Raw genomic sequence first — 23,593 nt, forward strand, 5'->3', positions numbered from 1 at the left:
TTGTGTGTGGACAATGGCAGGTACTCCAGGATATCAGGAGACCGGAGATGGTACTTCTGGAGGGAGTCACAGTTTGCGTTGAGATTTATGTTTTGTTCCCAATATATATGTATATGTATTTATATACCGGGGCATGTCCCGAGGATATGAGCTGTTTGTATATGATTGATTTTGATTACTGTGTGGGCATGTTTATGACGTGAAATGGAATACTATTTTCAGTATTCAAATCAAATGATTTGGGCTCATTGTAAAGAAAATTTAAACTCGTTTTTCGCTGTAATTACTTAACCCTAATCAGATTGCATTGTAATAACGATTAGGAGCTAAGGGCCCCACATTGACTATGAATGTCAAATTAAATGTTAATATTAATCATAATTTAAATTTTATAACATTATTTATCTTTTTAATTTATTTAAATGCTCACAAATGATCCATCTTAGTGCAATTATTGTTTGGAGTATTTGTCAACTACTGAAAGTTTAAGAATGAAAAGTTTGATATTTTCTTGAAAATTATATTTATTATCATAGTTTTGATATTCAATTTTTCTTAAAGAATTGCAAGTGTCACATGAACTTTCGGATGTTAGAGAAATCATTAGATTTTCAGACAAATTTTCATCCATATGAATTAATTAAAATTATTTATATTTAAAAACCTATTTTTCAAATTGACCCTGGCTTTCTCGTACATAGAAAAGTTACACACAAAATTATGTGAAAACTTATCCGAGATCAATTTTATGATATATATTTCCGACATGACCCATTAAAAATATAATTTTTATGTCCGAAATATTATTTTTACTGCAAAAATATCATTTTTTATTTATGTTATAAAAATATATTATATAATAAATATTTATTTGAGTGAAAATATTATTTTTAATGTCAAAAGTATATTATATAATATATACGATTTGAGTAAAAAATATTACTATGTAAAAATTATTATTTTTGATTATAAGTGTGAATCGAGTTAACTCATCTCATGTATATGACATTGAGACAAATGAGACCTACTCAAAAAGTTTTAAATTGCCGAAAGTAAATTTTTAATGATAACTTAATAAATCATGTGATATATTTTTAATTATTAAAATTAAAATAACTATTGGAAACTAATATTTTATTATTCATGCAAACATTTTAAAAATATACCATTTTATTGATAAGTTTGTGTTAAAATTTAATTAAATATAAATCAAATAAATTTTTTTATTTGTTTTTGTGTGAAATTAACAGATATTTTTAATGTTTCAATGTTAAAAATTAACTTAATAGATCTTTAACTTTTGCCCTATATTGTTAATAGTGTTTGATGTAGTATTCTAAAAAGCCCGCTAAAGCTCCGCTTAAAACAAAAACGTTCCGCTTCGGAGAAAAGCGGAAAAAACGGTTAAACTGTAGTTTGATCGAATTAAGCGTAATTAAGATGTTTAATTAAGTAAATTTAAACACAATTATTGCATCTATTTATTTTTAATTTTTTTTATAATTTAGATATTTATTTTTTAATTTTAATCATGATTAAGCATGTCTGATAATGATTTGACAAATATTTAGTATTTTTTAATGTGATCTTGTTGCAAAAACAAATAAAATTACAATTTTGAGATTTTTATGCTTTTATAAATATGAGAATTAATGCAGCAGACTTAAATTTATCATATTTATGTATTATTTAATCTATTTATTAATCTGAGATAATTACAATTACATTAAAAATAAAAAAAGTTTCTCGCTTAAGCTTGAAAAGTTTGGAGCTCGACATCCATACTTCGAGACGCTTCATGGTTTATAGAACCTTGGTTTGATGGCATTGACATAAAATTAAAACATTTTTTTCTCCACATTAATATATATTTTTATCTGAATCGAATTGATGCGAACCGGTGCCGCTGCGTCGGCTTTTGAAATCTCCAGAAAAGCATGTTGCTAGTTCTTGCAATACCTCGAATTCCAACTTTGTGAGTCTATTTTTTACTCGTCAATTAACGTTTATCTTCCATGAATTTGCAGCCTTTGTTACCGCGCCGATTCTAGTGAGAATCGAGGGAAAAACATGGCTTCAGTCGATGTGATCAAATGTTGCCTTGATTCCATCAGACAAGTGAGTTCTACATTTCTTTCCACTTATTGTGAATTTGTTTTCTCCGATCGGAATTTTGATGTCCCTTTTTTTCCCCATGTCTTCTTGTTCATGAAATTGATTGTAGAAAATTTTTCTGCGAAATGTATTGGTTTCTTCAAGAAAATTTAAGGGAATTTAACATTTTTTTCATTCATTCCCATCCAATCAAAAATTACTTTGTGGGAGTTTGGTGGATTGATTTCTGGAATAATATGAATTGATTTTGTCGGCCTTCTCTATGATTTTGTATGCGTATCAGATTTCAGGTGACATTAAAGATGCAATTGTATACTTGGATGCTGGTAGTGCAGAGAGTTTGCAGTTTCTCGGGGCATTCCCTTTGTTTCTTGAGCTCGGTGCAGTTTCTGTATGCAGCTTGGAGAACATTTCTTCTCTTGATAAGGTGAGATGAGTTGTTAGTTCCTATTAATCCTCAGCTTAACTTTGCATTCTCTTGAATCATTTGTTTCCGTTTCAGTGAGTTGATCTTTTGCATCTAGAGTTTTGAATTCTGCATGAATTTTTAGTTTGAAATTTTTCGGGATTACTCAGGATAGCATTATGTTGATCGGATGTTACAACCTGTGTTATCACATAAAATCATCTTCAGATATTACTTGCTTCGGGTGGTTAGCGATTATCAAAGTTACGCAATAGTTCCATTTTGAAGTTTATGCTATCAACCATTTAGCCTAAAATTCTTTGGATAGAGAGGCATTGCTGCACTGATGCTTTCTATGTGGAGTAAGGTCAGGCATGATGACAGCCCAATTAACTAAAAAGTTTCAAAGTAATGCTTTAAAAATTGAAGGACGTGACACAGTTTCAATCATATAAAAGTAAATTTTTAAAATTGGGGAGGGGAGCTGCACAGAGTACTTGTTTGTTGCTGATCTCGTAGTATTTTATTGATATAGTGCAACTTTATTTTTTAAGCTTGATGTGTTTTACACAGATATGATCATTCTCTTGTTATTGATTTTTTGAATTTTTTTTATGCCCATGTGTTTTAGGCTGTTGGCTGGAGTACCAATTCTGATCCTGCAAAGAAAGTTGTTGTGATTACTTCACGGCTTTTAAGTGATGCACATCGTTATATAATACGTTGCCTGAGTACACTTCCAAATGTTCGCGAATGTGCTATATATACGTCCATTTCAGAGGTTTCATTTTTACCACCGCTTGAAGTTACTTTTTGTTGTTTATATTTCAATATTATCTTTCATGAATGTCCCTTTTTATATGTTATTTACGTTAATAATTCTTATCGGGATTCGGTTAAGTCATTAGTTGATCATGATATGAGTGTGCACTCGGCACTCCTGACCTGTGGTTTGAAATATACATCACTGTTGGGATAGCTTCTGATAAGTTTAGGAAACAGATGAGTGTTTTTTAATGACGTTAATTGGATTTATTTTTCGAGTTCCTGGGTAGAATAATGCTGCACTCTCTGATAAATAGATGTGTTCTAAACCTTGCGAGCTGCATTATAATCTATGCCCCCTGTATGATATTGATTAAAGTATTTCATTATAAGTTTACTTCAATCAATGTTTGATATTGTCCAATGGAAAAAGGTGGTGAAATGGCTGTTACAATCATATCATGTATTAAACATGTCAATGAGCAGATTGTAAATTAAATCCACATTCTTGGAAAGAAAACCCACCTCTTCACCCGCTTCTGATGATTTCAGAATGATGAGGAAATAGATTGTTAGTCATTTCAATGTTATATGCAAAACACACCACAATTAGATTCTTTTCTTCTTTTGACAATTATCGAGTCAAAATATGTTGCGCTAAACATTTAAGTTGTTGCTAGTACTTTTACTTTTCTTTTGCTGGGTACTAAATATTGACTTATAATGTGGCGATAGCAATTTTATGAAGTTTCAATCATCGGCTTTCCTATAGTTTCTTTGTGATATTTTTTTCATATGTTATGTCCGCTGCAGATGTCACACTCAGCATATCCTGATTCACCTCTGGGTCCAGATGCTTTCCATGAGTATGAATCTTTACTTGTCCAGGATTATGAGGAGGTTGTTAAGAAACAGGAAGCAATATCCCATGCGACTGGCGAATACGGTCTCAAGGAAAGTACTGCCTTCTGAAGATGAAGGATGGTCACAATTAACTTCAATTGAAGCTGGTACTGCTGGATTTGATGGCATTTCAAGTATAAAAGTTCCACAGAAAGATTCCTCCATTATCTTCTCAGACGATGTCAGTCAAAAGTTGATAGTGTCAGTGCATCACTTCCCTTTGATTTTATGTGCATTTTCTCCCAGAGTCTTTGTCTTGCCTTCAGAAGGATCTGTTGCTGAAGGTTTCTTATCTTCTGAGCGTGAAAACTCTGTTAGCTCTGGATTGCCCCCATTAAGTACTGGGAAGCCTTCTGATACTGAGGATATTAGTCCTGGGGCAACTCTCACAGCTCAATTTCTTTATCATTTGGCGTTAAAGGTGATTTCACTTTGTCTTTTTTGGAAGTTTCTCATATAAAATCAAATCTTAAAAACGTTTGCTTGTGGTGATCACTTGGCAGTATACGACTATTTTAGAGATTCTTTTGAAGTTTGGAATTTTGATTGCATAAACTCTAATTAACTCATGCGTGTTTAATAATCCTACTGTTCACATGAGTCATAGATGATAAGAATTTTGAGAAATCTAGGTGAAGAGAAAACCTTATCTGTGGACCTATTAGAGCTTGAGTACTCTAGAAGTACATTGCCATTGCTTAGAGGCATACTTGTAGTCGTTATCTTTTGAATAACCTAAATATATAGAAGCACCCAGCCATTTCTTGGCCTCGTAAATGCTGTGGTTATTTGTCAAATTTCTAAATAATGCCATTTTCTTCACTGCGGATACTTCAACTCTATCTTTATTTTGATGTCAAAGTCAGTGTGTTAAATTTATAAGTTTGCTTTAGGCTATTTTTTGTAAAAAATTGCAGATGGATCTGAAACTTGAAATATTTTCTCTGGGTGATCTGTCGAAAAATGTTGGGAAGTTGCTGACTGACATGTCGAGTCTTTATGATGTCGGTCGCCGTAAAAGATCAGCAGGGCTACTGCTCATTGACCGCACGCTTGATCTCCTTACACCATGTTGTCATGGGGATTCACTTGTGGATCGGATGTTTTCTTCTCTTCCTCGCAGAGAACGCATGACATCATTAACTCAGATGAAAGGGTCCCTCAGCCACTTAAAGAATGGCCCTGTTAAACTAGAACGTGCTCCTCTCAATGTGCAGATTCCACTTGAAAAAATCATCAGTGAAGATGAGCCAAATAGTAAATTTCAGCTTTTGGAAAGCATAGAAGCATTTCTGCATGGGTGGAATACTGGCGACTCAGATGCTCAAATTGTTGAGTTGATGAAACTCGGCAGGAAATTGGATGATGAAGGTAACCTTCTGCATGGGTCCTTTGTCTCTACTGAAAATTTTCGTGGAGCGCCTTATTTGGAAGCAATACTGGACCGGAGGACGAAAGATGGAGCCATGTTGATAAAGAAATGGCTTCAGGAAAGTTTACGTCGGGAAAATATATCTTTGGATGTGAGAATTCGTTCCGGTTTTGCTACCAAATCAGAGTTACAACCTTTGGCTAAGGCACTGGCCAAAAGACAATCTTGCTTGGTTAAAAATAAAGGAATCATTCAGATAGCGGCAGCTGCATTAAATGCTTTAGATGAGGTGAATTCTGCTTATTGGGATGCATTTAAGAGTGCTGAGAAGATACTACATGTAAATGCCGCGGACACGATCCAAAGCCTTGCTGCTCAAATTTGTGACCTCATTAATAAGACTGCTTTAGGCGGTTCACGATTGCAAAACCACAGTAACTTGGAGAAGCCGGAGGAGTTAATTACTCTTCCGGATGCTCTGCTTCTAACAGTCATTGGGTATTTATTGGCCGGTGAGAATTTCCCGACTTCTGGTTCTGATGGTCCATTTTCATGGCAAGAGGAACATTTCATGAAAGAAGCTATTGTCGATGCTATTTTAGAAAACCCAGTTGTCTCGAAACTAAAGTTTCTCCAGGGCTTATCGGAAGAGCTTGAAGCAAACTTGAAGAAGACGAAATTTGACGAGAAGAAGGAAAGTTCGTCTGCTCAATTGGATAATGTTGATTTTGATGAGGATCAGTGGGATAGTTGGGGAGACGATGATAATGATACTGAAAAAGATGCAGGCAGAGAGCCAGCTTATGGTGACATGCAGCTAAAGTTAGAGCTACGAGATCGGGTGGATAATCTTTTTAAATTCCTTCACAAGCTATCTAGCATGAGGAGAAATTCGCCACTGAAGGAGTTGATGTTGGCATTGGAAAGTAAACGCAACGATGACCCATATCCAACCAAAGGTTTGCTCTATAAAATTATAACTAGTGCGTTGGAAAAGCATGAAATACCTGGGCTAGAATACCATTCGTCTACCGTTGGACGCCTTTTTAAAAGTGGATTTGGAAGGTTTGGCCTTGGACAGGTATTTTTACTCGAAACTTCGTTGCCCTTCTTTTTCCTCCAATTATATCTGAGTGCTAAATTTTCTGTCTCATGCTACAGGCTAAACCAAGTCTAGCGGAGCAAAATGTCATTCTGATTTTTGTAATTGGGGGCATCAATGCAGTTGAGGTTTGTGTTCCTTAAACTCAACCTTCACCTTTTCTATTTTTATTTCTTCCTGATTCCGAAAACTCCAGTCCTGATTAAACCTATAATCCTCCATAAATTCACAGTTTCCTTTTTCCTGGAATATTTTCTTGATTTAAGTTTGAATATGCAAATTAATGCCAACTGTTGTGGTTCTTGTTGTTGTACCTTGTTTTTGCTTGCAAGTTGCAACACGAGAAATGGGAAAAGAAACATGAAACATTAATTTCCAAATTCAGATTCCTTATTAGTGAACACGAAAATAGTTGACAGATATTTTTCCTCTGCATTGCTAGGTGAGGGAAGTGCAGGAAGCATTGACTGAGAGCAGCAGGCCTGACATCGAATTAGTTCTCGGTGGAACGGCTTTTCTTACCCCGAACGATATGTGTGAATTACTCTTGGGGGATTACAGCTATATATAAGCTAACTGGTACATTATTCTTGCCTACGTATAGTCTAAATTAACAAAAATATTTCTGGGAATTCCTGATTTAGTTATTCATAGAATCACTGTTGTAATCACAGCCAGAATCTGGCACTCATCTGTGCCAAATGCTCCCATCTTCTTTCTTTCAATTCTGCAGTGAATAAATAGATACCCATGTTATTTTCCTCCTCTCCTTTTTATATTTAATTTATTTCGTCACAATGAAGTAATACACTTTAGAGGTAAAAGTCGTGGTAGGTGTATTTACCAATGTGTAGTTGATTTATATCTTGTTCACATTCGTCTAGTTTTCTATTGCCGCAACCATATTATTTTCAAGTACAATTGTTATTTTTTCCACTAATCATGCAATTAGTCCTGTTATCGATACAAAAACACAGAATATCTAAAGCCAAGAGTTTTTGGTTCGACTAATTACGCAAGCACGGGTCATGCTGGGTAGCTATTTTGATCGTTGAATTGGTCATCCCATGCACCCAAAGAAATTGTACAAATGGTGGGCAAGTGTGTGTAGGTTAGAAACAAAAGAGGATCTGTTCTTATATTTAAGAGGTGGTTGAAGAATAAATTATAAAATATATGTGCGATCGTCCTCCTATCCTCATTAGGTAACATTTTTAAGTAATAATGTGTATCATCAATATAAATTTAATATACAAGTCATTAATCATGAATGTTTACAAAGAATGATAAAGAGATAATCTAGGAATTTCTTTCTGTTACACATCTCTATTTTTATATAAGTATTGCGTTCCATTTGAAGCGAGGTTTATTGAGTTTTGTTTGTTTTGGTTTCTTGGGTTTGATGTTGCGGCACTTTCGTTTGAATGTTACTAGGTTATCGCATGTTGTATCGTAGTTGACTATCGAAGGATGCTCGTTCTAAGATGTATGTACAATGTGTAATAAAGAAACAGTTGGGCGTAGATTGATGACCGCAATTATACTTAGCTGATGAATATATATATATATATTTTAATAGTTAAATTAAATAAATTGGAAATGATTTGTCTACTGGAAATTGAGGGCCTTGCCATATGCAAGAATTTATTGATGGGTCACTAATGTTGACCTGTGGGTTTTTCTGCACTTCTGAATTTTTGTTTGATTTGGATGTCAATGTTTGATTAAAAAAAGAATCAAATTTCCAGAGATTTAATTGTGGCATGTGGTTTGAGACCAACGATTCTACTGGACTACATCATTTCGGGATAAATTAAATCAGTACTCTCGCTTGATGCAGTTAGCCCCATAAATTCATGTGGACCAAGTAAGATTCAAAAATTAATCAAATTGGTTTGATTTGAATGTTCGGGTTTAAAATTATAATGATGGAAATTTCTTAGCAATGGATTTGTTTCCAGCCCTGATTTTATTTTAGAATCTGTTGTAATTATAATAATGGTAAAAATACATTATGGATAAGTTTGCAATAATCATTAAATGCTTTAGCTTTTTGGTCATTGTCATGATAACAATTATTGTTAATATTAAAAAAATTGGTGTGTGCATTATTTGTGAGAGAGTGATGAGGCACATCCAAAATGTTTGCCATGAATTGTATATGGTTAGTCCACAATAATCAATAAGCATCCAAATCTTTGATCCACAACGGAGAGCGTATGTCTTCTTGTTCCAAACATAATTTTGAAGTTAGCAGCACTCAAATATAGTACAATAAGTTTGAAGCATAAAAAAATCAAGGGAGATTGTGTCATATTTCAATTTTGCGAAACAAATATTCTATCAAATTCAGCTCATATGAAATATTAGTTATTTATGTAAAATAATATTTTTCACTCTAAATATAGACCTAATCGACTTGTCTAATGTAATTATTTTTTTGAGATTGTCTCTTGATTTAGAACGACAGTCTACAAGATTAAAACTTAAACTTCTTGTTATTGTGAATAGTTTTGAATAAAAGTTTATGACGTATAACAATATATAATTTTTCACCAAATTTGGCTTCTCTCTTGAAATAAGACTTCGCATAAATATATAATATATAATATATAAGAGAGGGAGAGAGGAGACTCACATGGATTCGTTGCCGGTAGAGCATCACCATAAGCAGCCACCCGACCATCATCATCACAATTTCTTTGACCAAGCTCAACAGCCACTTGCCGCCGGCGTCAAGGACTCTATGGAAACTGACAAGGTACTACACCCGCATCCATCCCTCCGCAATTCATTAGACTTCTCTCTGTATTAGCAATGTGTCTTTAGCCAAATTTTGCTTGGGTTTCTTTTCTGATACCTCGATCTAGCTCAGAAGCTTCACCAATCTGTGGATCCTTACTTGTACAAGGATTTAGCGTGGTTCCCGGTGGCATATTTGGGGAGTATGCTGGAGATCTGAGAGTTAATATATTTTTCGTGGGTGTTTTGGGTTCTAAGGTTGAGAGTTTCTGCTGGATTTTTTGGAAGGAAGAGTGTTGGGTCTGCCACTAATTTAAAAGTATTATTTTTCTTTTGTGCAAGTATCTGTTTTTTTTTTTTTGGATGTCCGTTTTGATGAAAATCTTTGAAATTTAGTTTACGTAAGACTGAGGGTTTTTTTTCCCTTGGTTCTTGAATTTTATCTGCTGGATAATGCATATGCATTTTCATTCTCTATGCTCTTATGTTAAAAAATAATCTTTTCAATTTTATTTCATTTTCCTCAGATGTAGCTTTCTACGGGTTTGAAATCTGGCTGCTTTTCGTGAACTTTAATTGAAGTTTTCTTGAATTGAATGAGGGTTTGCTTGATGCAGTTGGCTTATGGTAGATTCTCCTTAAAATATAGTAGCCCTCCCTTCTCAAGTTTTCTGGCATGTATGGATGCTTTCCTGCGAGCCATCGCTTGTTGCAAATATTACCTTTTCAGTTCTAAACTTGTCATCTCTTTAGATCATTGTCCCTTTTCCGTTTGCTCTGCAAGTAGATAGGAATTTAAGAACTTTCAATTAACGTTTAGCTGTCTTTGTTATGTTACTACTGCAAGTTGTGCTAGTTTAATTGTGTTAGCTGGAAAGTGATTTTTTAATGACTCTCCCTGGCTTGATCTTTGCTGCAGGACATGTCTTCCCCACTAGTTGATGGAAATGATCCACTGACAGGTCACATAATTTCAACTACAATAGGAGGCAAAAATGGAGAGCCCAAAAGGGTTGGTATCAAACTTCTTTATGGAGTTTCAGTTGCTGCTATTTTTTTTATGAAATTTAGAGATACTGGGACCGTTCTTATAAATTACGAGATTTTTTGTTTCTTTTTTTATGTTCTTATAAATTGCTTGTTTGAGTGATCTTCTTAGCTAGAGCTAAGAGTATTTTTGTGGTGCTTTTCTGCAGACAATTAGTTACATGGCAGAGCGTGTCGTGGGTACTGGATCATTCGGTATTGTTTTTCAGGTTTGTATTCCTTATTTGATCTCAATTTTTTCCTTTAGAAGAAAATATTTTTAGACCTAAAAGGTTGTGATATTTTTTCTGTAGGCAAAGTGCTTGGAGACCGGAGAAACAGTGGCCATAAAGAAGGTTTTGCAAGATAAGCGATATAAGAATCGTGAGCTGCAATTAATGCGGTTGATGGATCATCCAAATGTGATTTCGCTGAAGCACTGCTTCTTTTCCACAACAACCAGAGGTGAACTTTTCCTGAATTTGGTAATGGATTATGTCCCTGAGACTATGTATAAGGTTTTAAAGCATTATAGCAATTCAAATCAAAGGATGCCGCTCATCTATGTGAAACTCTACACCTATCAGGTCTGGTCGATGTCATTAATCATTTTCTCAGTAACTTGTATAAAATGTTCTCATCTCTGACTGACATAAATCTGCCAATGCTTTTTAGTTATTTAGGGGGCTTGCGTATATGCATAGTGTTGCTGGGGTTTGCCATCGCGATATAAAACCTCAAAATATTTTGGTTAGCGACGTTATTCTCCTGCTTGCCACTGCCATTCTGAATGGTTTTTTTTTCATGATAAAATACTATGTTCTGCTGCAGGTTGATCCTCTTACCCACCAGGTCAAGATTTGTGACTTTGGAAGTGCTAAAGCTCTTGTAAGTTCATTGCTTTCGAAGATTGTTTGCTCTCATTTGGTCCGCATCTGTATGTATTCATCGTATCTTGGTTATGTCAAAACATCGGGGTTCACAAATTCTGTCCAATTCAGGGGAAAGAAATGAAAGAAAATTTTTTTAATTAAACAGTATGAAAACCTTGGAAATTGGATCATTTAAATGGAGGAATGGCATGTCTTACCAAATTCTGTTCCATTCATTTGTTACATGGGAAAACAAGCTTAGGTCAAGTGCATGCTTTGCGAAAGAAGGGATTTCTGGTGAACCGCATAAAAAGGCCCATTTATAGTTTCTCAATTTAGCAGAGCAGCTGCATATTAATTTCTTTGGGTCCTTTCCTTTTCCTTTTTTGCTTCTTTTACCCTGAAGCGATGGTCTGATATTTAATGGTTTATTTTCTTTTGGGATTCCTAGAAGCCTAGAAGGTGGTTGCACCATGCTTTCTGAAGTCCGATGAAGAAAATATTTCCGTTAACTCTATTGAAATTTTTCTTTCCTGGGTTTACAGTTTCAAAATCTCATATTGCTTATTAAACTAATCTTCTCTGCGAACTTAAATGGTTTTACCTTAATGTCTATGCTTTTTCCTCAATACATAAAACATGTTATTCTCAGGTGAAGGGTGAAGCTAACATAGCCTACATTTGCTCTCGTTACTATCGGGCTCCAGAACTTATATTTGGTGCAACAGAATATTCAACATCAATTGATATTTGGTCAGCTGGTTGTGTTCTTGCTGAGCTGCTTCTGGGCCAGGTTTGTGTTTTTCCAAGTCTGGCTTATCATGATTATTATTTACACTTGCTCATGTTCCCCTTGTGCGATATCATTGTTCTTGTACTCCAGCCTCTTTTTCCTGGAGAAAATGCTGTTGATCAGCTTGTAGAGATTATCAAGGTATAAATCAACAGTATTTATATTACTTATTTATGAAGTAGAAATATGAGCAATGATATGGCAGCCTTTACCTTATGTATGACTTTGTTACACAGGTTCTTGGTACTCCAACTCGAGAAGAAATACGGTGTATGAATCCAAACTACACTGATTTCCGGTTTCCCCAAATTAAAGCCCATCCATGGCACAAAGTATGGCTGTACCTGCTGTATATCGTTTCTCAGTGGTCTATAATTAAATTTGTGTTTTTTTATCGAGAATAATCTTTTTTCAGGTTTTCCATAAGCGGATGCCTCCTGAGGCCATTGATTTTACTTCTCGACTACTTCAATACTCACCAAGCCTTCGATGCACAGCTGTACGTTTGATTTATATTGGTCTCAGCTGAATTTTATTGTTTTATATGATACTTAAATAGCAATGCTGAACAACAAAATAATATTTGCTGTTAATTTAGTTTTAGATTTTTTTCAACTACTTTTCTACTATATTTGTCAGTGATGTACTGGAATTAATATTTTTGTGATTGCAGCTCGAAGCGTGCGCCCACCCTTTCTTTAATGAGCTTCGGGAACTCAATACTCGGCTGCCAAACGGTCGCCCTTTCCCCCCTCTTTTTAATTTTAAACAGGAAGTACGGTTTCTAACTTCTCTTGTTTCTTTCTCTACTTTTAGACTCCAAAATTAGGGAATTCTGCAAGGAGTTCTCTGTTCTTAATTATTTGACAGAATCTCTATCATTGTTTTAAATGTGAAACTTGATAATCATTTCCTGTTGATTATTATATTTTACTTGTATTTGCTTCAAATTCACGCATTGCAACTATTGGAGTTAAGTTGGCATGAATTATATTTCAACAAATTTCTGCCCACGTTAAAATGGGGTATTGATAACTTGTTCTACAATGGTGCTGAACCAGAATTAACTTGGTAAAAGCAAACCTAATGCTTAGGTATTGGAACATCATGTGTTTGCATTTCAAAAGCTTGCATTGCCATTAACATGACATCAACAAAAGCTCATTCAACCTGAAATTCTCACTGGCAGTTATCTGGAGCATCTCCTGAGTTGATCAGCAAGTTGATACCAGAGCATATTTGGCGGCAAGCTGGTTCAAGTCTTCCTTTCCCCCATCCTGCTGCAACGTGATCGTTGGCACAAGAGCAATAGCTTTCTGTTTTATATTTTAGGGGCGTTTCAACCCAAGCAAGTGGGTCTTGACATCCCTTTATGATGGTGTATCATGTATAGTGGCTACTTGATTTAAGAGCAACGTCAATTGTATTGGTCTAGTATTCCTTGTAGTTAAAATAAGTTTCTTCCGTGTTTGTACATTTGTTTTGGTTGAACTGAACTCGGGATTTCTAAATGTAGGAGCAAATATGATCGTTGTGTTAGTGTCTAGCTTAGCAGTTTTTTTCTTTGACAACTTAGTGTAAGGATTCCTTTATTTTTCCATTTGTTTCCAAACTTGGGCGTGTTGTGTTTCTTCTTCCACATGCAAGCTGTACCATTACGATTTACCCAATTCTGCCCTGCATCTAAGAAGAATCCATATTCCGTAGTTTGCTTTAGTTGGATCTCATCCACTGTGTCTTTTAACATGTATCATGTGAAATACAAATGAATTGTTCTTTATGTTTGCTAAACAAAAACATTCACGATTCCAAAATTTGAACTCTGTCAGATTGATTGGAGACGATATATCTTAAATTTCTTGAATTGCTTGTGTGTACAAAGTTGAAGTTAATGCTATATTCATTTCATATCATATCGAATTATGTAGTTTCAATATTAAATCGGGTGAATTTATTAATCGCTATCACCTTCCAAAATATTATAGTACAAGATAGCATAGTGATTATTTTAAAAAGAAAATGTCAATGTTTATATTTCTAAAATGTATCATATAATATAAATTTTTTCTTACTACGTTTTTATATTTTCATTAGTAAATCGTTCTCTCTTTACAATTTAATGTTTTATTTTACTCAACTTAAAATTTATTCTAAACTTCAATTGCAAATTATTTTTTGTAAAAATAAAAATCACAATAAAATATACTCATAAAATATTTACCAAAAGTTTTACTGTTATACTATCACGTTATAGTTTGTTGACGCATATACTTTCATTAACCCTAATAAATTTTCTAAATAATATATATTAATCACCTTATATATATTACTAGGTAAAATGATTGTGGAATAATACCGGATTTTTTTAATTTTAATAATATTATATATTATTATAGTTATATATATCTTAGAATAGATCTCCTGTGAGACGATTTCACGAATCTTTATCTGTGAGACGAGTCTATCATGTCGATATTCACAATAAAAAGTAATATTTTTAGCATAAAAAGTAATATTTTTTCATGAATGACCTAAATAAGATATCTATCTTATAAAATACGACATGTATAGATTTTTGTCTATATCTTATTATAATTATAATTATATATAGTATGCAATTTGCAAACCAAATTTTGCGAAAGCAAAGAGAATTTACGAAACACTCCTCTGCACGACCATACTATTAGGGTTGGTTTCATTATCTGCACATTTCTCCCTCCGCCTCCATCCGCGCCGTTCCACCGCAATGGTAACCCCTTCTGTCCGTTTTGAATTCTGTTGTTATACACATCATCATCACTAACTTGTTTTTTTATGTTTGTTATAATGTTTGAAAATAGGCTTCGGAGAAGAAACTATCCAACCCGATGAGAGAGATCAAGGTTCAAAAGCTGGTCCTCAACATATCTGTCGGTGAGAGTGGAGATCGTCTCACTAGAGCAGCTAAGGTAGCTCTCATTCGCGGATGATTTTGTATATACATCCAATCATTAGTCAATGTTTTCTTCTTTTTTTTTCAGTAGTTCATCACCTAGCTTTTTGTCCTTAGGTGTTGGAGCAGCTCAGTGGCCAAACCCCTGTTTTCTCTAAGGGTAATTCTCTTTCAACTAGTGTTGAAAAGCATTTTCGGTTCCTGTTGTGGATCTTGTATTTTAGAACGACATAAGTTGTTCAAGTGTTAATGCAAAAAAAATCTCAGGGTGCTTTTGTGTTGAAGCATGTGAAATAAATTATTTTGAATCCATGCTATAAATCCATTGTGACTTGTCCCTGTTTAGATATTTTGAACAAGGGGATGTTAATTTCCTCCCATTTTATGCATTTGTACCACTGGATTTCAAATCCTCTGAGACGGGTCATGTGAACTAATCTCTCAGGACTCAGATCTCTCAAATTCAAATGGAACCTAAGACATTTTAAATAGTATTTCAACTTCAAAAAGATTGGTTACATTTTCTTGTTTGTTGGTGCATGTGGCTGTTGCCAAGTTTTTCATTGTGACACAGGAAGTAAAACTTGTAAGATTGAAAAATGTTCCAGATAACCTAAGGATAGCTATGTGGGGGATTTTGTCAAGATTGTTGAATTGAGTTACGATTGTAATGTCTTACTGACCTCTTTTTTAATGGGTTGGGCAGTAGCATATGAATGAATTATTCTCGAGTATGTCTGGTAAAGTAGCGACCATTGGTTTCTATCGTGATATGGTTGTGTAAAGTGGCATGCAAATACTGGATTTGGTATGTAAAATCGATTATCTGGTTCTCATCTCACCTCTAGGTTCAACTTGAATGTTCGTAAATGCTAAAAGGTTATCTCCAAGCACGAGCTTTGGAATTCTCATGCCTTATGTTTCATATAAGCTGATAAAAAAACTAATATCAATAATTTAACGTGCATGAAATTTTTTTGTTGTATACTCATGAGCTAGTTAATCGTCTTCTTAGTTCTGTATTTGGATTTTTTTATTATATTTTACTATTATAGTTTTTTTTTGTTTGACAGCAAGATACACTGTGCGGTCTTTCGGGATCAGGCGTAACGAAAAAATTGCATGCTATGTCACAGTAAGGGGTGACAAGGCAATGCAGCTGCTTGAGAGCGGGCTGAAGGTCAAGGAGTATGAACTGTTGAGAAGGAACTTCAGTGATACTGGTTGTTTTGGCTTTGGTATTCAGGAGCACATTGATCTTGGAATCAAGTAATCACCTCTGCCTTGTTTTATGTTAACAATCTTGTTTTGTATTCACAAATTGTCTTGTTTTATGTTCACAAATTGTCAGTGCCGCATCTTAAACTTACCCAAGTATAAAAGTAAACAAAAAAAGGTTTATTGCAGTATATGTTTTGATATAGAAACATGGTCATATATTATGGAATAAGCTGTTTTATGAAATGCTTTCTACCCTCTCCCTGGAAAGATGGAGAGCTTTATTTTAATGGGAAAAGTAAAGAATGGCAACTTGCTAAACTGCGTGTTATAGTTTGGTTTTTCAGAAATTGTATGTCTGAACTGTGAAGAAGATTCTTATCATCTGTAATTGAGGAGCTTTATTTTAATGGAAAAAGTAAAGAATGGCAACTTGCTAAACTGTGTGTTGTAGTTTGTTTTTTCAGAAATTGAATGCCTGAACTGTGAAGAAGATTCTTATTATCTGTAGTTGAGGCATGACAATGTTTTGCATTAGTTGTTTATTCTTATATTTCACAGAACATTTGTTATATTAGGTCAGGTCCATATAATCGTACTTAAATTGGAAATTTGCTTTCACCAATCACCGGGACGACTGCTTAATAGTCCATTAAAGGATTTATTGCCCTTGCGCCAGTGTTACCCTAATAATTATGCATTTACTATTTCTCCAGGTATGATCCTTCGACTGGTATTTATGGTATGGACTTCTATGTTGTTTTGGAGCGACCTGGTTATCGAGTGGGGCGACGCCGTAGGTGCAAGTCTCGTGTTGGGATCCAGCACAGGGTCACTAAGGAGGATTCAATGAAGTGGTTCCAAGTGAAATATGAGGGTGTTATCCTCAACAAAGCGTCCAATATTGCATCCTAGTCGGAGAATATACGTTTGGTTGCCAAAAGCACGAGTTATTGCAATTTCTCATCTCCATATCTGTTTCTTTTTTACTGTTAGAAATCTTATTTTCTCAACTATTTCACCATACATCTATTGTACCTGTTCGATCAGATCATTTTGGTTGAATTTCTTGTTTGCAGTCCAAATTTTGCTCTGTTAAGAGAGGACATCATAATTTGGAGTTATGGCATTGCGTTCAATTTACTTTTCATCTATGATTTCGTTGTGTTGGTTTATTTGTTTATCCCTTCTTTATCTATCAATCACGAACTCAAAGCCAAAATAGGTTTGATTGACCATAGTTCCCTATTTTTTTGAAAAAACTCGATGGTTTTATCTTTCAATGGAAAGTGTTATGAGTTAGTTTTTTATTCCAATTTGTTTACGGTATGAACTAATTATAATTCTGATTTAGTCCTTTATTTGAGATCCTAGTTTGTTTTAATTTCGGGTTTTGATTTTCAAATTGAAGTTGGCTGATATGATTATGGTTGGGATTTTTACGAAACAAGTTTGAAGCCTATGTGATTGAGTGTTAACATGAATTATATAAAATGGGGTATGAATCTATTTAATTCGTATCTTTTCTAGCTGATTTCACACTAAAATGTTGCTTTTCCGCCAAACGAATTCTCATTCAAATATATCTGTTACGGTAAATTTATGTTGCTCTCCCAAATAAACCTACAATCATATTATGTTTAGCGCAACAATAATATGTAATAAAATTCTATAACTATACATACTGTTAAAAAGTAACATCCTTAATTAAGCCATATTTCCAAAAATAATGTACGATATACTTTTTAAATATATAATAATATACTTCTTATTATGGTCATATTTTAAAAATTTAATGTTTTTTGCAAGAACTTCAAACCAAACCGTATTTGGTCAACTTTCAAGGTCGAAGAACTCTTCACGGAATCAAGGTTAGTTCTTTCTTTTTCAATAGAAGCAAAGGCAGAAGAAAGACATTCCACGCCACTGATCTGATTTCATGTTTGCTTACTTTGAAGATAGTCTAAACATTTTTACTTTAATATGATAGTTCGGAGATTCCTTAAATTTAATCGATTATACAATCGAGCTCAAGTAACACTTTATTTGATTTTGACTGGAAAAAATTCAACTACTCGAGCTCAACTCGACTAAAATTGTTGTTTTCAAGTTCGACTCGATAATATATCAAGTTAATCTTGTTCAAAAAATTGGATTTCAAACTTTTTTTTAAATGATTTTTTTAATTTTTAAATTAATATATGTATAAAGTAATCCCTCCTGCATAAACCTACGCTACCAAACAACGCTTATGTTATTATCGGGTGACACGAAATATCAACGGTCTAAAGTGTGAATCAAACTCCAAAAAGCGTGCAAGGCAAATATACGCACTTCAAGACACGCGCCACCTGTTAATATTCACATTCATTCTAGATTCTTGCCAAATCAAATGGCTTTCGTCTTGCCATCTCATCATTTCCCCATTTTTATATTTCTTACGCTGATTTTTCTCTCCGTATAAATTTTGGGAAAAGCATATTTTCTTTACTTCAGATTGTTTTCATTCCCTGTTTCTGGAAATAAAAATCCAACATTTTTTGAGTTCTTGCGTGCATGCTGTGTTGATGGCTCAATTATTATCGCCAGTGTGCACAGATATACTGAAATTCCAAAACCCAGTTCAGATTTTTTGTTCGACAAACAGATACCCTTTGTTGGGTAAGCAGAGCGTGAAGTGGAACAGACATGGAGGGAAGAGAAGAAGTAATGTCAGAACGAGGGTTACATATCAAGAATCTGCGTCTTTTGAAGATATTGCAGATGATTATTATGATCTACTCGGGCTGGTAATTGAATAAATTGATGTAATTTGAAAATCTGATTTGTTGTGAAATAGATAAAAACATGAAGCTTTGGTGTTGTTCCGTTGCTGTATCTTTAGTCACGAGCGCATGAGTCACTATTGTGTCAGGAATTAGTCTTTTATCTGCAGAAGTTTTCCTAAATTCTTGGAGAAAACCATTGGATGAGTTTCATTTGTTCTCTAGGTAATGGTATGAAACATGTTACAAAGGTGATGAATTTATTGGAAGTTAAGAAATTCGCCTGACTTGATTCGGAGTTTTTTGGACCGGTGAATGATGAATTATTTTCGAAACTACATTTTAGGGGGAGAAAAAGAAAAAAAAAAACCATCTTGGAAATAACTTGTATCATAATTGAAGAATGGTGATTGCATCTGTATCAATGTTTGAAAACAAATGCAAAATTCGGAAGTTCAATTTTATGCGCAGCTATATGTTTTTGTTTCACTAAATTTTTGTTTTTACTCGGGCTTACTTGGTGTTCATTATTTAAAACTGTGTCTGCTCTATATTTTCGTGTATTTAATATCATGCTTGATACTCTATTTCTTTGGAGGCCAATTTTACCAGCTTCCAGATGCGACCCAAGAGCAGATAAAAAAAGCATATTACAATTGCATGAAAACTTGCCATCCAGACTTGAGTGGTGATGATCCCGAAACCACAAATTTCTGTGTGTTTATAAATGAGGTTTATGAGGTGAATTCTTTTCCTGTGGACTCCTTCAAAACTTTGAGCTAGTTCTTGGACCTCATTCATGCTTAGAATTGCTTTTTCAGGTTTTGAGCGATCCTGTGCAGCGAATGGTTTATGATGAAATTCATGGATATTCTTTGACAGCAATTAATCCTTTTTTCGACGATTCGAGCACAAAGGATTATGTCTTTGTTGATGAGTTTAGCTGCATAGGTATGTTTAGAGTCTGCAACTTTAGCTATTATCAATTTATTTCACTTATGTTGATTTAGGTTTCTATAATTGATTCATATAGTCAAATAGGAAGACAAAATTGGAGGGAGGCGAATAAACCGATTGTTCTTACATTCGTTTTAAACCATTTCTTAGGTTGCAAGAATTGTGCCAATATGTGCTCGAGTGTATTTGCCATTGAAGAAGAGTTTGGAAGGGCCAGAGTTTACAATCAGTGCGGGACAGGTGAATCTGTTCAACAGGCAGTCGAGAGCTGGTAGGTTCAAGGTCTATCATAATAATTCTTCCCATTTGTTTTGGGTGTTTCCCGACTACTTCAGTAGAGTGTATCTAGAAAGAGTGGAGGTTTTAAGATAACTGGTACTTCTATCTTCATTTCAGCCCAGTTGATTGTATCCACTGGACATCGGCTGCTCAGCTATCATTGCTCGAAGATGAAATGAGAAGAGTTGAAAGAGTAAATGTAAGAATTAAGAAATCACCACCTCCCAAGAAATTTTGAACTTGGACCTGCAACTTTTGTTGATATAATTATCTTCTTTCTTGGATGGTATTTAGTTTCGACAAATGTGATGAACGTCAATTTACATAAACTGCTAATTTTATAAATTTGAAACCGTGTATCAGGTCGCCTTGATGCTCTCCGGAATGGGCTCAGCGTCCGTTGATGTATTTCGTATGGTAAGACCATTTGTAATAATTGCTTTGAGACGAGTGGCAATGTCAAACAAGTCATTTGAATGCAGTCGAGTTCCTTAATAGTTGAAATTGCCTTATCCAAATAACCGTTGACATTTTTTCCTGTGAAAATAGTATCTTACTCAATATATTAATCCTAGTTACTCTGTAATTAATGGTGCAGGCATGCTCTAGATGGGAAAAGAGACAAATCAAAATCTTGGTGAGAATACTACAGCAAAATTCATAATGTTTTATTCTAAAATGTGAACGAGAAGAAAAAAATGTTTTGCTTCCTATTCCTGGATAAGAAATGTTTCTTTTCTGGCTATTCAAGAATTTGTGAACAAATGAATCACATGTATCGGGAGTGGTTTATTTAGCAAACAAGCAAACGTGCCATTTTTTTTTCTGCAGGGAGATGCTAAAACAAAGATGATGAAGCAGAAAGATAAAACTCAATCATTTTGGGACAACCTTTGGGGAAACCCCAAAAGGAAGTATAATAACCAAGGTAAGGCTATCGATATAAACGCTACCTTATCGCTTGCGTAGATTAAACATGCCATGCATTTCCTATGAAACATCCAAATATCTACCATTTCTTGAGCAACTGGAAGCCAAATCGAAGGTCTTTTCAAAACTACTTATTTTCTTGGAAACTTGTTTGATTCTTACTTTCCTTACCTTCCAACCGAAATTTATAGTAGAGTGTGTAAATAGTCTTGAATCGATTGTTTAACAAAATAAGGTTTTTGTTGTGGCTCAGCTTCAGAAGAGGAAATGGAAGAGAGGGCATCGCGAGCTGCTGCAGCAGCTCGCCGATGGAGGGAATATTCAAGAAGAGGCGTCGACAAAGCCCCCACCCGCAAACTTCCTGAAGCTGTCTCCAATAAGGAGTGCTAAACAGATTAAATTGACAGTGATCTCGTAATGTATATTGTATGCGAAAGTTTATAAAATCTTGTACACTCCGCTGAAAGATTATCAGAATTGTTTACAGATTTGATGTTGAAACAGGAAATGAAAACATTAATGGCCAGCAGTCCTACACTCTGCTAGGATTCTACGATTAAATTAAATTTATGCTTCCTAAGGATGAAATAGTTTTATATAATTTAAGTTGTATATGTTCTATATTACTTGTTGATGATCTAATGGTTATGCTCTTATGTTTTTGGTTCTCACATAATTAGTGTGGTTTTTTTTAAAAAAAATCGATTCTCAATTACTTATGCGTCTGTATACTGCACAAATAAGCTATCACATCCATATTTAGGTGAAGATTGTGGATTCGAGATTTTTTAGTTACGATCCTCCTCTAACTTAGCGTAAAAATTTAGAAAACAAACATTGAATTTTTGGAAGTCAAAAATGGATAGAAATAAGCAAAAGTTAAATTCTCTTTATCAATATTTTCTCGGAAGAGTTTCTTACAGAAGATTTGACCAATGTTGTTAACATGATTAATATAGTTTATAGATTATTACATTATTTTAAAATTTTACTCAATATGTATCGAAAAATAACGACCGAGAATTTTTGTGCCATTATTTCCATCAAAATTTGCACGGTGATCAATCCTAGGCTTTTTTCTTAAAATAATATAAAATATATATATATATATATAAATATAACAATTTGAAATCTTTTACAAATGTATAACAATCCGGATTCATAAGAATCCGGTACAGATTGTATCGGATTGCTATAGATTTGTAAATACCATCAAATTATTATATTTTTATATATATTTTTTCTTTTTATATTATTTAAAGAAAAAAGCCTCAATTATATTGTAAGAAAATCTTTATTCCAAGTGCTTATCCAAAAGAGTATACGGTGAAAATGAACCCGAACATCATTTTTGTTGATAGAAGAGATTGAGAAGATACGTCCACTCTGAAAAACAAGAAAAGAAGATATGGTGCTATCCACGCTGGCATTATCTTTTTTAAGGTGGCAGCACCACGAGGATACGTGGCAGCACTTCATAATAGAATATATTTTTTTTTGAGCAATAATAGAATATATTTTAGTAATTATAAAATCTTTAAATTATGTAATTATAAAATCTTTAAATTATGTAATAATCACAAAAGCCGATATTAGGGTATCCACACTTTCTCAAAAAGTCAGGGTCTACGTTTATTTTAATAAATATTAACATTCAATATTTATAGATTTTATTATCCAATCATCCACTTTTATTTTCATTTTATATTAAAAAAAATATTTTCAATTTTATTTAAACTTTTAAATAATTATTTTTAAAAATAAATAATAAAATTATCTTTAATTTTTTGTTATTTAACATTATTACATCTTATTTTATGAGTGTAATACATTTAAAATTAAATTTTCATTATAAAATTGAAAGAACACTTACACTATAAAACAATATTTTAATTTTAAAAATAAGATTTTAGAAATGATTGGGTATTCCAAAAAAATTTCTAAAAACTCATCTGTAATTTTAATCTATTTCGGATAAAAAAAAAATTCTAGAAATAAATATTACAAATGAAATTGAGATTATGAAGATAGTAGAGATGAGATTTTGAGAGTGATTTATAAAGTAAAATAATGTAGAATACTGAAATAATTTTTCAAGGATATGAGTGTTTATATATGAAATTTTGTTTTTTGTTAACATAGTAGTTGGGAATTTTAGGTTTTTTTTAATTATTTTGATTTTATTAAAATATATTTAATTTAATTTTTTTTTGTAAAATAGCCATGTGGAAAAAAAATTCAAATTGGACGTTCATATTTTTGAAAGCCCAAGTGATGTGACGATGTGGGTGTTAATTTGAACATCAATATAGATGTAAAATATTTAATAGCCGGCAAATTTATATATTTGTTATATATATATATATATATACACACACACACACGTATACAAATATTTGGAAAATAGTAAAATAAA

General features: G+C 33.6%; 4 protein-coding genes across 6 annotated transcripts; all 4 read left to right on the plus strand.

Moving 5' to 3' along the window:
* Positions 1-1,873: 1,873 nt before the first annotated feature.
* LOC142526657 (sec1 family domain-containing protein MIP3) lies at positions 1,874-7,424 on the plus strand. Its single transcript, XM_075631179.1, is given in 8 exon segments — positions 1,874-2,118; positions 2,399-2,542; positions 3,153-3,302; positions 4,100-4,249; positions 4,251-4,610; positions 5,107-6,642; positions 6,723-6,791; positions 7,106-7,424. Coding segments are annotated over 8 exon segments (2,586 nt in total). The 5' UTR covers positions 1,874-2,070; the 3' UTR covers positions 7,235-7,424.
* A 1,828-nt stretch (positions 7,425-9,252) lies between these two features.
* On the plus strand, positions 9,253-13,642 carry LOC142526507 (shaggy-related protein kinase zeta). Of its 3 annotated transcripts, none has more exons than XM_075630954.1 (12): positions 9,253-9,424; positions 10,325-10,417; positions 10,602-10,661; positions 10,746-11,018; positions 11,107-11,181; positions 11,263-11,319; positions 11,956-12,096; positions 12,187-12,237; positions 12,333-12,428; positions 12,512-12,595; positions 12,770-12,871; positions 13,286-13,642. In XM_075630954.1, exons 1-12 carry the CDS (start codon positions 9,302-9,304, stop codon positions 13,385-13,387), a joined length of 1,257 nt encoding a protein of 418 aa, XP_075487069.1. In that variant the 5' UTR covers positions 9,253-9,301; the 3' UTR covers positions 13,388-13,642. The 3 variants fall into 3 exon arrangements, with proteins under 3 accessions (XP_075487069.1, XP_075487071.1, XP_075487070.1); XM_075630956.1 differs by lacking the exon at positions 9,253-9,424 and adding an exon at positions 9,497-9,724; XM_075630955.1 differs by lacking the exon at positions 9,253-9,424 and adding an exon at positions 9,984-10,032.
* Positions 13,643-14,702: 1,060 nt separating this feature from the next.
* LOC142527475 (large ribosomal subunit protein uL5) lies at positions 14,703-17,400 on the plus strand. Its single transcript, XM_075632288.1, has 5 exons — positions 14,703-14,845; positions 14,937-15,044; positions 15,146-15,188; positions 16,102-16,297; positions 16,963-17,400. The coding sequence occupies exons 1-5, from the start codon at positions 14,843-14,845 to the stop codon at positions 17,159-17,161; spliced, it is 549 nt and encodes a 182-aa protein (XP_075488403.1). The 5' UTR covers positions 14,703-14,842; the 3' UTR covers positions 17,162-17,400.
* A 1,227-nt stretch (positions 17,401-18,627) lies between these two features.
* LOC142528021 (uncharacterized) lies at positions 18,628-21,747 on the plus strand. The gene is made up of 9 exons (XM_075633053.1): positions 18,628-19,035; positions 19,624-19,752; positions 19,833-19,962; positions 20,119-20,239; positions 20,365-20,446; positions 20,611-20,664; positions 20,846-20,884; positions 21,079-21,175; positions 21,431-21,747. Exons 1-9 carry the CDS (start codon positions 18,814-18,816, stop codon positions 21,565-21,567), a joined length of 1,011 nt encoding a protein of 336 aa, XP_075489168.1. The 5' UTR covers positions 18,628-18,813; the 3' UTR covers positions 21,568-21,747.
* The last annotated feature ends 1,846 nt before the right edge of the window (positions 21,748-23,593 follow it).

Source organism: Primulina tabacum, chromosome 15, assembly GCF_025594145.1.
Source record: "Primulina tabacum isolate GXHZ01 chromosome 15, ASM2559414v2, whole genome shotgun sequence".
NCBI lineage: Eukaryota > Viridiplantae > Streptophyta > Magnoliopsida > Lamiales > Gesneriaceae > Primulina > Primulina tabacum.